The sequence below is a fragment of the Oratosquilla oratoria genome, unplaced genomic scaffold, assembly GCF_046742065.1.
Source record: "Oratosquilla oratoria isolate Oo_2021 unplaced genomic scaffold, ASM4674206v1 SCAFFOLD45, whole genome shotgun sequence".
NCBI lineage: Eukaryota > Metazoa > Arthropoda > Malacostraca > Stomatopoda > Squillidae > Oratosquilla > Oratosquilla oratoria.
The window spans coordinates 575,707-592,049 of record NW_027467710.1 but is presented as its reverse complement, the minus strand read 5'-3'; the positions used below and the strand labels follow the sequence as shown (position 1 = coordinate 592,049).

Below are 16,343 nucleotides of genomic sequence, written 5' to 3'. Positions count from 1 at the left end.
ACACATCGAATGCTGCACCCTCATGATCGTTGACATAGTTTATGTGTGACTGTTAATGTTTCGAGCGCGCTGTGAATGCTCTCCGGTATATATATATATATATATATATATATAAATATATATATATATATACATGTATGTATGTATATATATACACATATATATGTATTTATATATATATATACATATGTATGTATATATATACACATATATATGTATTTATATATATATACATATGTATGTATATATATATATATATATATATATATATATATATATATATATATATATATATATATATATTGAATTTTTTTAGAAGCTCTGCCATGGGATTCGAGCCCTGACCCGTGCGTCCATAATCACGGGGTCAAGATGCTAACAACCGTGCTACATAAGAAATTGCTAAAGATATTAGAAACTGCAGGAGGAATACAGGGCAAACTGCTGAGGTGGATGGAAGACTTTTTGCATGAAAGAAAAATGAAAGTGGTGATAAGAGACAAACATTCTAACTGAGATGAAGTGATTAGTGGAGTTCCACAAGGAACAGTTCTGGCCCCAATAATGTTTGCTATATATATATATTAATGATATGAGCTTCTTTGCGGCCGATGCAGAATTGTTGAGTCGCTGCAGAGTGATCTCAATAAAGTATGGGAATGGAGTAGGAAGTGGGAGATGGAGTTCAATACTAAGAAGTGTGGTATAATGGAATTTGGAAGAAGTAAAAAAAGAATAGTGGATCATATTGAATTGGGAGAGAAAGAAAAATAAAAGAAAAAAAATGAAAAGGATCTGGGAGTCATTATTATGAATAATATGTCCCCTGAGAAACATATAAACAATATCATATAATGAAAAAATTCACAAGCAATTAGGTAATAATAAAAATGTTCATGAATAAACAAATCGTGCTATAGCATTGTATCTAATGCATGGGCAATAGACTCCAGACTCAAAATGTTAACCTCTTTCCTCACTGTACTCTATTCACTTTTATATATATATATATATTTGGAAATTATTACTGAATTGTTTATACCCTTGGAATTGCACAATTTTTTGTTTATTCAGCTGATGTGGTTGTGTGACGATAAAGGGAGCCTCAGACATATTGATATACCGCTGTTTATAATTTTGTTTATTATAATTACTAATGATATTATTGTTACTTTTTTTTTTATCTAAAGAGAACAGACGTCGTCCCAGCGAGGAAGCCGTACTATTGCATGCTGGGAATGTCCAGCATCCTACTCCCGGATGTTATTGTGATGAGAAGACGGAGAAGACGGCGAGAAATCTGATGACTTCATCGTGTCGATGAACAACTTTCCATATTCATTGGTTGACACTTTCTTCTGATCAAGGAGGCGCAACCAATCAAACTATCATAATTTCATCTTATTTTTTACTTTATTTCCAAATGTCAACCATGGATAATTACAAAATTATTCTCCTTTTTTTTTATTGATTGTCTACAAATGCTCTACAATAACAACAATAAAAAATATAGAAAAATAAAACAGTAACACTGATACTAACAATAGGACTTTATTCTCTTATGTAAATTTCTACTTTATAACTCAGATTCAAATGATATGTTTACAGGTAACTAACTAACAAACAAACAAAAACCAAGAAACCACAACAAACTAATAGTTAATCCAAATTAAACATGATCAAAGACAAAATATACATAAATGAATGTAAGAATAAATACATTCTTGCTCCACTTTAAATATATTCACGTTGCCTTAGCATTCGGGAAAGATCACTCACAGACTTCCACGCATTCGTCAAGAGTTTTAAAGTTGTTTTCGTTGCCTTGGCAACCACCATATTCGAATTCTTCACAACGACTGGTTCTAATGTTAAACCCCCACTTGTACGCCAAGGCTTCACAAGGACCTTGCACAAGGTCCTGAAGACAGAGCAGTGGCTGTGAGCTTTCATCTGAAAATAAATCAATAACTTAACCCATTAAACTCCGATGACAAGATGTCTTGTCATTTGGTCAAATAAAACAAAAAATTATAAAACACCAAAATGTTTGATCAAACACCAGAAAAATATGACGTCAGTCCTCCTCGCTTCGCTCGCGGGCGAGCGAAGCGAGGAGGACTGACGTCATATTTTTCTGGTGTGTGTTGGATCAAACATTTTGGTGTTTTATAATTTTTTGTTTTATTTGACCAAATGACAAGACATCTTGTCATCGGAGTTTAATGGGTTAATTAAAGGGGTAATCACCATGCCCAGGCACAAATGTGTTTAAGACAAACGTCTTATTTCAAGACTAGTTTTTGAGAAACTAAAATGTTTGTCGTCTGCTCATTTCTATTCTAAAACAAAGGATACAGCGCCATCTATCTCTTGCCATCAGTTCTGATGACGTCAAGGTGGATACCAAGGCCGCAAGCCATCTCAATTAACAATGTCGTTCTGTAGCGAATAAAGACGATTATTTTGAGAGTAGTCGCGACTCCCTAAATATCTCTAACAACAGGCAAGACGTGTGGGCAGACCGTATAATTACGGGATATCATTTGGAGCCGAAATATCTTCCTGAAGAAGTTTTCATATTGATGTGTCATTAGTGCTTACCTGTGTCTTATGTTAGTTCTGCAATGCTGTCTTAAGGTACTCAAAAAAATAAGGGTTATATACGTGACGATTTTAATATTTTTGTAGTGTGCTCCTAGATAATCTTGCATCACGTTCACACTACACCTCCTGGATGCCACAAGCTTTGTAAACAATATCTCTTTATCATTTGTTTTGCATCATAATGCCTTAAAAATATCCTTTAGTATCACTGTAAGATAATCTAGGCCATCATTTACCTCCGCGTGTATGTTCTGTACGATTATCATAAGCTTTCCTCCCCTGCCTTTCTGAGTTCTATATGTTATTAATATATTATCATCCTCTGACTCAATTCTTTTCTTTCCAATCATGTATTTCCCTCAATGGTTCTTCATTTTCATAATTCCAAAAGTTGATACTAAGTAGCCTGCGGCACTCGACACGATCACTATTCATCAAAATGCAATGACGATCCATGAAGAATGAACAGAATCTCTGACGTCACTGCGAAGCAGATGACGCCGCGGGTAGGTTTTACGAGAATGGCTGGAGCAGACAAGAACTTTAAGGCAGACGACGTGATTTCAAATAGTTCCGACTGTCGTCCCCGGATTCGATCCGGGCTCGTAAAATCACAGCGCCATCGCCTTACCGACTGTGCTATCGACCCTATAAAATTCTCCAACCTAAAAGTTAATCTACTTCCCGAGGAACTAAGTCGACTGCTAACTGCCGTCCGTGCTTATTCTTACAGAGAACCAGGCCAACTTATAGCTAGTGGTTAGACTGGTACGTTTCCTTGATGGACTTATCGTCGCTGTCATACCTGAATAGAATCACCAGTGACGGTGATGTCGATCATATATTTCCGACTGTCGTAGATTAACCTCCAGGTTGGAAAATTTATAGGCTCGATACCACAGTCGGTAAGGCAATGGTGCCGTGATTTTATGAGCCCGGTTCGAATCCGGGGACGACAGTCGGAATTAATTTATATATATATATATATATATATATATATATACATATATATACATATACATATGTATATATACATATACATATATATGTATATATACATATATATACATATACACACACACATATATGAATATATATATAATATATATATATATATATATATATATATATGCAAAGTAGAACACTTGGAAAAAGAAACTAACGAAGCAGAGCGCTTTCGTATATTACATCTTCAGTGCAAAAAGTACATAGTAATAGAAATGCATAGATTATATATACATGGAAAAAGGAACAAGGACAGCTTGAATCAGGGTAGTGGACAATTACCCCCTGGAAGGGGGAAGGTCAATGTTAATACACAAATGATGGTGGGGCGACATCAGGTCACTGTCGCAAGGGTCAATGCGTCCACTAATGATGGTAGGGCGACATTAGGTCACAGTCGCAGGGTTACATTTTACCTGATACTATTTTGCTTATTTCTTGACAGATAAAATTATCAAGTTTATATAAGCCCTTGTGTAGGTTGGTATTGTGATCACTGATGATATGGATCAAACTACACTCTATTAAGTTTCTTGTTATTATGTTGTTGGTATAATAGATTGCCTGGGCATTACCCCCAATCAACTGGATGATTATTCAATTCAATATGCTTGAATATTCCACTAGAACTATTGCCATCCCTAGCATTTTTCTTGTGTTGTTCAATTCTAATGTTTAAGTGTTTGGCAGTTTGACCTATGTAAAATTGATTACACATTTTGCAAAGAATTTTATAAATGCATCCTTTTTTTAATTTTAATACTATTGTTGATGAACTTACGTTTTACTGTACTATCATTTTTAAAAACTACCTTTACGTTAAATCTTTTTAATAATTCTGTGACACTTAAATTTTTTTCTTGAAATGGCAAAATTAAAACATTATGATAAGTAAAAGGTGATTTAGGCTGAAGAGTTAAAAATGATTTCCTTGCAAAATTGTAAGCAATATTAAGGATTTGCTTAAGGTATTTTAATTCTAGTCCAATGTTAAAAACATTTCTGATTTCGTCATCAATAAATTCAGGACTACAAATACGAAAAGCTCTTAGAAACATTGAAGAAAAAACTGAACGTTTAATATTATTTGGATGAGAATGATAATAATGGATATATGAGCTTACATTGGTTGGTTTACGATATACTTTAAATTTAAGGCTATTGTCATGACGTAGGATAGTGCAATCTAAGAAAGGTAAGGTACAATTTTTCTCAATTTAATAGAATAAACAAGGGTATCTAATTTAGTTTAAAAATCATGGACATTTTTATCTTCTGGTAAAAGACATAAAATGTCATCAATATACCTAAGCCAAGGGATGTTAGGGGGAAGATTTTGTGTAATATTTTAGTTTCGAAAAATTCCATGTATAAACTACTTAAAACTGGGGATAAAGGGTTTCCCATACTCATGCCGAATTTTTGGGAATAGAAATTACCGTTGAATTGAAACTTACAATTTTCAACACATACCTTAATTAGTTCAATCAATGTAGATAATGGCAATGGAAGAACATGTTTATTAAGTTCATCTTAAAGGTAAAATAATAAATCATTTATGGGAACTTTCGTGAATAAACTATATCAAAACTAACCGATGTAAACTTATAATTTGGTTTAATATCATGGAGTTTGTCTATAAAAGCAGAAGTGTTTGTAACATGAGAAGCAGAGATTGTACCAATAGGTCTAATTGAACTAATTAACCCATAGTAGCTAGTCATTTGGAAAGCTTGTAAGAGAAGCAGAACTAGTTGACGAACCAATAGGTCTAGCGGTGCTGTTTGATCATCAAACATTTTGGTGTTTTATGATTTTTGTTTTATTTGACCAAATGACAAGACATCTTGTCATCGGAGTTTAATGGGTTAAGGTATGTGTTAAAGATTGTAAGTTTCAATTCAATGGTAATATCTATTCCCGAAAATTCGGCATTTCTATAACTATGTAGTTTTTGCACTAAAGTTGTAATATACAAAAGCTCTCTGCTTCGTTAGTTTCTTTTTCGAAGTGGTCTACTTTGCATAAGTGAACACACGTACCCGTGTTCTTATTAGAATATATATATATATATATATATATATATATATATATACACATATATATACATATATGTATATATATACATATATCTATATATATACATATATATACATATATGTATATATATACATATATCTATATATATATACATATATCTATATATATATACATATATCTATATATATATACATATATCTATATATATATATATACACACACATATGTGTATATATATATATATATATATATATATATATATAATGTACAAAAATATAATATATATATATATATATATATATATCTATATAATGTACATATATATTATATATATATGGGGGGGGGCAAATCATTTAGATATAATTGACTTTTGTAAGTACTAAAAAATATTCCAGTTAAATTAGTCACCTTTAATTTTCAAACTGGTTACACTTTAAATTTAAGTGTTCTAGTGTGGAAAACAAACAAATATATGAAATGAGTAAATTATTAAAAAGTAAACAAACACAAATCTAATGTTTTGACAATATCATTAGAAATCTATATGGAAAAAATAGACGATATAATGTCATAACTCCGATTTGCAAATAACACTCGGCATGACGTAATAAAAATGCGCCAATCAAACGACTCGAATATTCACGTTTGCCTTATCCCAGTGACGTGGAGCTGCCCGTTTGTTTTTATTCCTTTTTCGAATATGAATTGGCCGTTGAACACTCGACGTAGTTTTCATAAGCATCGCACTTATTCTAAAAGAACAAAGCCGTATATGAACAACTACTGAAACTGTGAGAGATCATATGGATAAATTTCTTTAAGGTAGTGGACATCTGCTAAAAGAAATGAAAAAATATATAACTCACCCCTGTGGGCACATCTTATGTCCGTGCACTGTGGGAATCCATGATCACAACTGCACCAGTTACAGTTCCACCGTATTTGCCAAGACACATTCCCACGGCACAGGTGGGAAAGCTCTGGGGGACCTGTGGGGGAAGAAAGGGGGGCCATTGGGTGTGTACACAAACACACACACAGTATCAGTCTGCATGAGCTCTCACAAGTCCAACCCGTGGTCCGAGACAAAAATGGCAAGAGACCGGACCCAAAACATATACACTACATTTGGGCGCAAAGCACCCACCCATACAACTATAAACCAGTATTAACAAGAACTAACCAGTAAAAACCAGTACCTACCAGTACACAATCTCCTTGTACAGGATCGCCTCCCGCCCTTACAGCTACACCAATTGCAATTATCTTGCCATTCTCCATCGCCCTCACACTGTCGATAGACTAGAAGAAACAAGAGATGTTACGAATGAGAGACACCAGGAATATGAACATTTGACCCATTGTATTTAACCTAGAATATTTGAACCTTGACATTTGACCAACGGTATTTCAACGGCGATAGGAGAGAACAATAAAAGAGATATAGGAAAAGATGAAGGACAATGAGCTTTGAAAATTATGAGAACTGGTAAGGCACCGGGGTTGGATGAGTGTGACGCGCATTGTCTGAAGGAGGGAGGTACAGTTAGAGTGAACTGATCGTTGAGGTTTGTTTAATGCGTGTCTAAGGGAGGGTAGTGTCCCTCCCGGGGGACTGGATGAGCGTTGGTGTAGTTACACTTAACAAATTAAAAGGTGACAAATGTGATGGTAGTATTTTTAGGGGAATCAATTTGGCGAATGTAGTTGGAGGGTTCTAATTGAGAGGCTTAGGAGAAGAACAAAGGCGAAGATCAGTGTGGATTTAGGAAAAGTAGAGGATGCGTGAATCAGATCTTTGTAGTAAGACAGACGTGTGAAAGACTTTAGCAAATAAAATAAAAAATGGGGGACCTTTATGGGTTTGGAGAGTGCTTGTGACAGGGCAGATAAGAATTTGTGGGAGGTATTGCAGATATATGACATTGGGGGAATGCTGTTAAAGGCTGCCAAGAGTTTGTACGAGGGTTATAGTACTTGTGTTGGGATTGGAAATTGAAGAGCAAGCTATTTGAAGTGAAGGACGGTCCGCGTCAGTGTTGTGTGATGTTGCCGTGGCTGTTCAATTTGAACGTGGATAGACAGTGGCATGAGAGGTCAATTCGAGGGTGATGGGCAGGGAGGGGATTGGAAATGGTTAAAGACAATGAAAGGAAGTGGGGGGTGACCCAGTTGAGATTTGCGGACGGCGCTGCACGCGGGGCAGGGTCGGGGGAGGGATTAAGGCAGGTATTGACGGAGTTTGGGAAGGTATGTAATAGGATAAGTTTTAAGGTAACTGTGGGTAAAAGTAAGTTGATAAGATGTACAAGGGGGAAAGAATGACAGCGAGTTGGAAGTAAGTCTTAAAGGAGAGCAGCTGAAGGAAGTGGATAGATTCAAATATTTGTGGTGGCATGTGACAGGAAATGGAGGAAAGGAGGTAGAGGTAATCTGCAAAATGAGAGAAACAATTAAAAGTCTTGGTGGGTTGAAAACTGTCATAAGAAATAGGTGTGCTGGTATATGAAGACGTGATTGTGCCTACGACACTATGGGGCGGAGACTGAATTTAAGAGGCAGATGGGGAAGAAGCGAACCTGAGGGGGGGGGGGACCGAGAATGGGATGGATGAATGGTAGGGGCTCTGAGCAAGAGGGAAATGTCTGTTCAGCAGAAAAGGGAGAAGGTAGGGGGTAGGTGTGAATGGAGAGTAGTTGTGTATTGATGTTATTCTGACCCAGCCCGAAGGGATTTCCCAAGTCTTTTCTGTTCTCCACATGAGGGGACGTGGAGGGAGAGTAAGTGAAACAGCCCTGCTCTGGATGTGCTCCTGTGCCTTGTTGCATTGCTTCTGACCCGGGCAATAGTAAATAAATAGGGATGATCCTTCATCTATAGGTGGTGGATGGGAGTAGATTCGTGCCTCGACTAGCTACCTCCCTTATAAGGGGGAAGAGGCACTTTGTATATAGATAGATGGACATATTTGAACCCAAACATTTGACCCACGGTATTCAACCCGTGGTATGTAACCAAGGGAATTTGACTAAGGACATTGGTCCCGGGGCGTTTGGCCCACAATATTTCGCCATTGTATTTGAACCTGGACATTTGATTCACCGTGTTTAACCCCCTATGGTATTTGAACCTGGACATTTTTACACAATGTATTTAACCCCCAGGGTATTTGAACCTGGGTCTTTGGTCCACGGTATTTAACCCAGGACATTTGGTTCACTATATTTAAATACCCACGGTATTCAGTTGCATTTGAATCAGGGCATTTGACCCACGGTGTTATACCAAAGGTATTTGAACAACCTGGATATTAGATCCAGGATGTATAAACATTTGGCCCACGGTGTTTAAACCTGGACATTTGACCTGGTATTTGATCAACATGGGCATTTTACCCAGGATATCTCAGCCGAACACCTTAAACTCTCCCAGGACGGACATATGGCCCTAGCATGTGGCCTGGACACTTGATTGACTCAAATAATTATGTATCCGGGACACTGGTTACCCCCATCACTTTTTCGATCGAGTATTTAGTAGTGCACTTTTTTGGCAGTGCATTCTACAGAACCCCTCACACACACACACGCACACACACCAGCGGATATATCTAATACAGTCTCATTTGTTTTCTGTGTCCACATATAACAACATGTCTATGTGTATTTCTGTCTGTATTTGCCTCCACCTGTGTGCATCCCTGCCTGTGTGCACATCTGCCTGTGTGTACCCCAATTCTTACTCTTTTTATATCTTTTTTTTCGTTGACTATAATCTATTTCATTTTACAAAAACATTGATCTACGTTTTCCAGATTACCCCCAAAATATTTAGAAATGTAATATTATAAAGGGAAAGCATACGGACAGGAAACGTTTTGTTCCATAACTAGGTTGGATGATAGGAGTAGATAAACGAAGAAACTAATAAAGAAGTGAACCAAACAAATGACAAGTATTACATAATACTGCCTAGTTTTTTGTCTAATTAAATCTTAAGACTTTATGACGTGCTACGTTTCGCTACCTCTGCAGGAAGTTTATTCCATTCATTGACTACACGGTGGGTGAAATTATTTGTACCCACTTCCAATCTAAATCTACGTCCTGATAACTTGAGGCCGTTACTTCTCGTCTGATGCGTATTCTATGAAAATATTTCATAACTTTTGATGTCAATACTCTTTAACATTTTACATACATACATACATATACCAAGGCTTTTTCCCCCTTCCAAGGGAGGTAGCCAAAAAGGGAAAGGCATAAAAACACTCCCACCCATTTCATCCCTAAATACACTCCACACCCCTCCCACCCTTCCTCTCATCTGAGCACCTCCTGGATGACGGGTCATCCCTGCACCCTGCCCACCGCCCTGGGTCAGAAGCAGTGTCGCAAGACACAGTACATCCACAGCGAGGCCGCTTCATTTAATCGGCGACCCCCCCCCCTCTCCGTCCCCCTTTGCATATAAGGCGAGGACGGGGAGAAATCCCTTTCGGGCTGCGTCAAAATTTACTCACACATACTACCCCACCCCCACTTCCCCGCCCATTCCTCCTCATGCAGTCACAACATCATCCATATACAACCATTCTCCACTCACCTCTGTCTTCCGTCCTCTCCCTTCCTTCCTCAACAGACATTCCCCTCTTCCCCAAAGCCCCCTTCACCCCATCCATCCACCTCATCCTAGGACGTCCCCTCATGTTCACTCCCTACACATCTGCCTTCCATACCTCTTTTACTAGTCTTTCTTCACTCATTCTTTCCATGTGTCCAAACCATCCTAATATTCTTTCATCAACCCTATCTCCCAGCTCCTTTTTCACCCCTGTTCTCCTCCTCACCTCCTCATTTCTCACTCTATCTAGCCTAGTAACCCCCACCATACTTCTCAGACACCTCATCTCAAACACATTCAAACTCCTTCTCTCTTCTTCTCTTATGTTCCACGTTTCTGCCCCATACAGTGCTGTTGGCACAATCACTCCTTCATACAGTCTCCTCTTCGCATCCATTCCCAAATGTCTATTCCTCATTACACTCTTTAAACCACCAAGGCATTTACTCGCTTCTCTCAATCTACATTCTACCTCCATCTTCACTCCACCTTTTCCTGCTACACTTGCACCCAAGTATCTAAAACTATCCACTTCCTCCAGTCGCTCTCCCTTAATGTTCACTTCCATTTTAAAGACCTATATTAAGTTACATCTGAGTCTACGTTTTTTTTCTTCTTCTTTTTTTTTGGGGGGGGTTGGTTGGTTAGGTGCATATATATCAAATGGTTTTCGTATTATTTATTACTGATATTTGGAATTAGTTTTGTGGCTCGCCGCTGTACCTGTCTGTCTTTATTTCATTGCTGTAGTTTCTCTAAATCTTGTTGAACATCTAACTGATTCGAGTTATCATTAACTTTCACACAATTTTGTATAGTCAGCAAATTTAGAGACTGTAGATTTCAGCTCAATGACCTATATCGAATATGATAGGCTTAAAAAAATCTAATGGAACAATAATATAGTTTTTTATTTCTCTCCAGATTCTTGGATGCCGATGTCCGTCAGGACCTGGCGTTTCAAACTTTGGGCTTTCTATACATTTTTCAATCCTTTCTTTGGTTATATTCACAGAAGTAAATTTCCCCTCAATCGAACACAGGCGAACCTCATTTGTGTTTAGCATACGAAGCTAAAACAACTTTGAAATATACTTGAATATTCAAATTGACCGTTGACTAGTGATTGATTAGTGGATGAATGTGATTCCTTGCAACTTTTTTTTTTATCTCTAACTGGAGCGATTTATTTTTTCCCAATAAGATCAAGATGCGTTATATCAAAAAAATATCCGCTTTCACCAATTAATACGTGCTGTACGACAAATGACGATAAAGCACTGACAACATCAAATCCTTGGTGGCAAAACGGGAAACGTCAATATTTCTATCATCCCATCAGTACTTCCTACACAAAACAGGACTATTAACCCATTAAACTCCGATGACAAGATGTCTTGTCATTTGGTCAAATAAAACAAAAAATCATAAAACACCAAAATGTTTGATCAAACACCAGAAAAATATGACGTCAGTCCTCGCTTCGCTCGCAGCGAAGCGAGGACTGACGTCATATTTTTCTGGTGTTTGATCAAACATTTTGGTGTTTTATGATTTTTTGTTTTATTTGACCAAATGACAAGACATCTTGTCATCGGAGTTTAATGGGTTAACTAAACTACAGCTTGTAAGGAGGTCGATTTTTGGGCTATGGAATAAAAACAGATTAATTGCTCCTTGATAGAATTTATGGATTTCCTTTTCCTTGTTCTGTTGTAAATTTTCTTTTCTTTGTGGAAGAATACATGAATGAATATTATGTAAAAGCACATGGGCTGAGAAATATGGACACGAAAGAAAAAATAACGAAAAATGGTCATAGGAAGTATAAAAGAAGACTAAAGATATATAGAGAATGGAAAGAGGAAATAAAATAGGAAATTTATTTCCGATCATAGACCAAAGAGAAGATAATTATGCAAACTCTGCAGTTCTAAGGAAGTGCAAGAACTACTACACTTCTTAATATATATATATATATATATATATATATATATATATATATATATATATATATATAATAAAACTCCATTTGCTCATGTAAACCTCCCCTTATATTGTCACACCTACTACTAGACTGCCCAATTTACACAACACTTCGTAATAACCACCTACTCCAGCCCCTCAAAGGCTTTCATTGCGGCCCTCCCTCCCTTTCTCCTAAAAATAGATAAACTATAGTGCGGCCCTCAGAGACAGAGAGAGAGAGAGAGAGAGAGAGAGAGAGAGAGAGAGAGAGAGAGAGAGAGAGAGAGAGAGAGAGAGTGAGAGTGAGTTACCAACTAGAGCCCACCGAAAGTTTGAATAAATTCATATTCTTGTGTACCAATTTCACCATATTTTTTTTTCTATTTCGTTCACTAAGGTACAGATTTTAATTATATTAGAACAGAAAATAACATATTACTTGAAAATTTTAATCGTTAGATTGAGTGATCCTTGGCTGTCTGTTTATGAGTCTGACACGTATGATTCACGTATTGTATAGTAAGTGTGTTAATGATCCCAGTTAACCAATATTAAGTAATTATTTATGTTTGTACATTATAATGATAAGGTACGGTAGCCTTTCATTTGCTCATTTATAGTAAGGGAAATACATTTGTTTCGGACAATTCGAATTTTTGTGATCCCAATTTAAATAAAATCAGTAACAAACTAATTATCTATCTTTATCAGACTAGTGGCCCTCCCTTTGGGAAAAAAAAGGTTGCACACCCTTGACCTTCTCAGTCATACTGCCCCAAACGGCGTTGTTCTTGGAATAAAGACAAAACGCTGAACAAAAAGGTGAAAACAAGAGATCTTGAGACGGCAACACTCGCCTTGATCTGCAACTCACCACCTGAACGTTAAAATTTTTCGTTTTGTCCACGAAGAACGAACATTCTATTGCTGGTCGACGAGAGAGGGCATTTTTTAAACAAATAACCTTATGAACATACTCGAATTATTAACTGCCAATGGGAATATACACTACCCTACATGCACCCATGCAAGGCGAGATGTAATATTCCCCTTCCCCTTTCAGGTTTAAAATTAGAATACTAACTTTTTTGTTAAAATCGTATGATTATTGGATTTTACTTACGTGAGGTATTGGCAGCGCAACACAATGCCCAAGCCAACGTAATTACGAGAGAGACCTGCATCCTGGCAAGCTAGCTATCCGAAAGCTCGATTGGGTACATGTAACTGTTTCTTCGAATATAAGAACGACACGTCGTAGATCGCCAGATACCTCTTGCCAGCTCGTTTTCTATTTAATAATTCCAAAAACATTATTTCAGACTTATGAATCTGTTTTGATATAGTAGAATAGAATAGTAAATACCAATGTCACAACGCCGGTTTATAAACATTTACGCCTTTGTACGAGTTCGGCAAAGGAAAAATATTTTTGTAATGAGCATTGTCGTACTTGTGACAGACACCGCTGTCCCGGACGTCATCTTAGGTGGAGGATAGTAGGAAACAGGTATCTTGTCGACATTTTATTTATAACAATGTGTACATAAACTCTCTGGGCAAAACTTAAATTATATGCCTAGATACTGAATTTTTTATTTAGTATATTGTTTGATTTTTGTCTAAGATCTTTGTGGGCGTCGACTTTGACGTTGGTAGCTGGATTTCTTGGAAAATCTTTGATAGCTAGTCGGGGGAAGCCCAACTTTGAAGGAGGAAATCTTTCTCTTTTCTCGCAATTCTTACGATCTTGTCTCCTCAGTAGCATAGCCGTTCAGTCTGTCTTCTGTTGAGTGCACTAACTTCATAAAAACTGGAAAAGCTAAAACTAAAATAGTTCCTTCTTTTATCACAAACCATAAGAGAGAGAGAGAGAGAGAGAGAGAGAAAATACAACCCTCACCCACGAAAGAATAAGACCATTTGCAAACACATTACATTACTCAATGGCTTGTTGGGAACTTATTTTTCTAACCGATCTTTTAAATGAATTGTTTTGATGACAAAAATCTGTGGTATTTTCATAAATGTATAAAATTGACAGTTGCTGACAAATCTATCGAAATAAATTCCATGTGATGACGGAACCTTTATTTAGAACGACGTTTCTCTTGTTATTACAGCTTTTATCAAGAACTTGATAAACCTGAAACAAACGAAATGTCGTACTATACTCGTTGCATTGAGAAATGGCCGTTAGGGCGGAGCACTGGGAGTCCCCCTGTGTTGCCACATATAATTATTTTGTAATTTTATTTCATTCTATAATTTTATTTTATATTTTTATAATGTCGCCACATATAATTATATTCCAATTTTTTGTCACACACCACCACTGATGTAAAAATCAAAGCAATGTTTTCTATACAAAGGTTTCGTTTCCTCGAGTCAGACATGGCATATGTGCAAGGGAGAGCGACGTTGCCCTACATTTATTCTCTGGCTCCGCCCCCCTCACACTGCATTCTGTGTGAGCCGTGCGGGCCGTGTTATCTGTGGAGATGTGGCAACACCGGGAAATCTCCTAACCCCGCCTTGGCGGTCACTTCTCGTTGCGCTGACTATAATAAAGGTTCCTTCATCACATGGAATTTATTATTTCCAAACAATCCCAACCAATGCGGCGGTATTCCTTAAAAAAAGAAAAGAAATCCAATCAACAAAGCAACATTTATCCAAGCTTAATTTGACCTAACGTAACCTAATATTCTTTGAAAAAAAAAAGCAGGACACGGGGAACTATGAACAAGGAAATACAATACAAAAACAAATAAGATAAAATAGAATAAGATAAAATAAAACTAAATGAAATAAAAATAAAACAAAATAGAATAAAAATAAGTTAGATTAAACAACATAAAAATAAACCAAACATGGCGTTCCTCGAAAGTACATGTATTCAAGTATCCGAGGCGTTGGAAAATTATTTTATCTTTTACTGAATTCCCTACAACACTTCACTGGACGCTCAATCAGTTTTGTAAAGGAATACGAATAATTACGTCGATCACATTGAAAAAAATGAAGAAATGAAGAAATAATTTTTAATTGATAAATAAACAAATCAATAAATAAGTCAATAAAGAGGTGAATAAAAATAAACGAAATAAAATATATAAAATAAATAGGTAGATAGATAAATGAATAACTAAATAAATGGATAGTAAATAAATCGATGAATAAATAGATAGATGAACAGATAAATTGATAAATATACACCTAAATAAATAGATTAATAAAGATATATTAATTAACAAATATATAGATGAATAAATACACAAATAAATAAATAAATAAATAAATAAGCAAATTAATAAATAGGTAAATAAAGAAGTATGCAAGTGATTGAATAAACAAACAGATAAGGAAAAAAAATAGATAAACAAATAGAGAAAAATGAATTGAAAAAAGTATATATACATATACATATATATATATATATATATGTATATATATATATATATTTATATATATATTTTTATATATATATATTTTTATATATATATATATATATATATGAATAATTAAGAATAGATAAGTAAATAGACAAACAAATTAATAAAAAATATAAATAAACATAGATAGTATAATAAATAGATAAATGAATAAATGAACAAATAAGCAAACACATAAATAAATAAGTGAATAAATTTATAAACTATTGAATTACAAACAAATGAATAAATAGATACATAAATAAAGATAAACAAATTGATAGAGAAATGAACAAATAAGTAAATAGTCAAATAATTAAGTAAAAATATTTATAAATGAAAATAAATAGCTAACAAATAAATGAAATAAATCAATGCAAGCCACCGGCTGCGTCAGTCCCTGCTTTGCAGGGTGCACGGCCTTCGGCCTTTAGCGCACCAACAGGTCTAATGGATTCATAAGAAGATAAGAGTGGAAGGGGCTACATGAGGCCATAAGGCCTACACTAGACACTTCCATGTTCACTGCCACCTTTCATTCCTACCCATAAAATGATCAAACCTTGTCCTAAAACAACCAACAGTTTCAGCGCTCACTACTGTCTACATCAAGGTTACTCATTCTTTTCCGTTCGTTAACCACTCCATTGATAAACCAGTTCTTGC

General features: G+C 35.9%; 1 protein-coding gene across 1 annotated transcript; it reads right to left on the bottom strand.

The window, feature by feature from the left end:
• Positions 1-1,396: 1,396 nt before the first annotated feature.
• On the bottom strand, positions 1,397-13,488 carry LOC143023171 (uncharacterized). The gene is made up of 4 exons (XM_076181692.1): positions 13,367-13,488; positions 6,856-6,954; positions 6,519-6,641; positions 1,397-1,953 (listed from the first exon to the last, which is right to left on the bottom strand). Exons 1-4 carry the CDS (start codon positions 13,425-13,427, stop codon positions 1,772-1,774), a joined length of 465 nt encoding a protein of 154 aa, XP_076037807.1. The 5' UTR covers positions 13,428-13,488; the 3' UTR covers positions 1,397-1,771.
• Between the last annotated feature and the right edge of the window lie 2,855 nt (positions 13,489-16,343).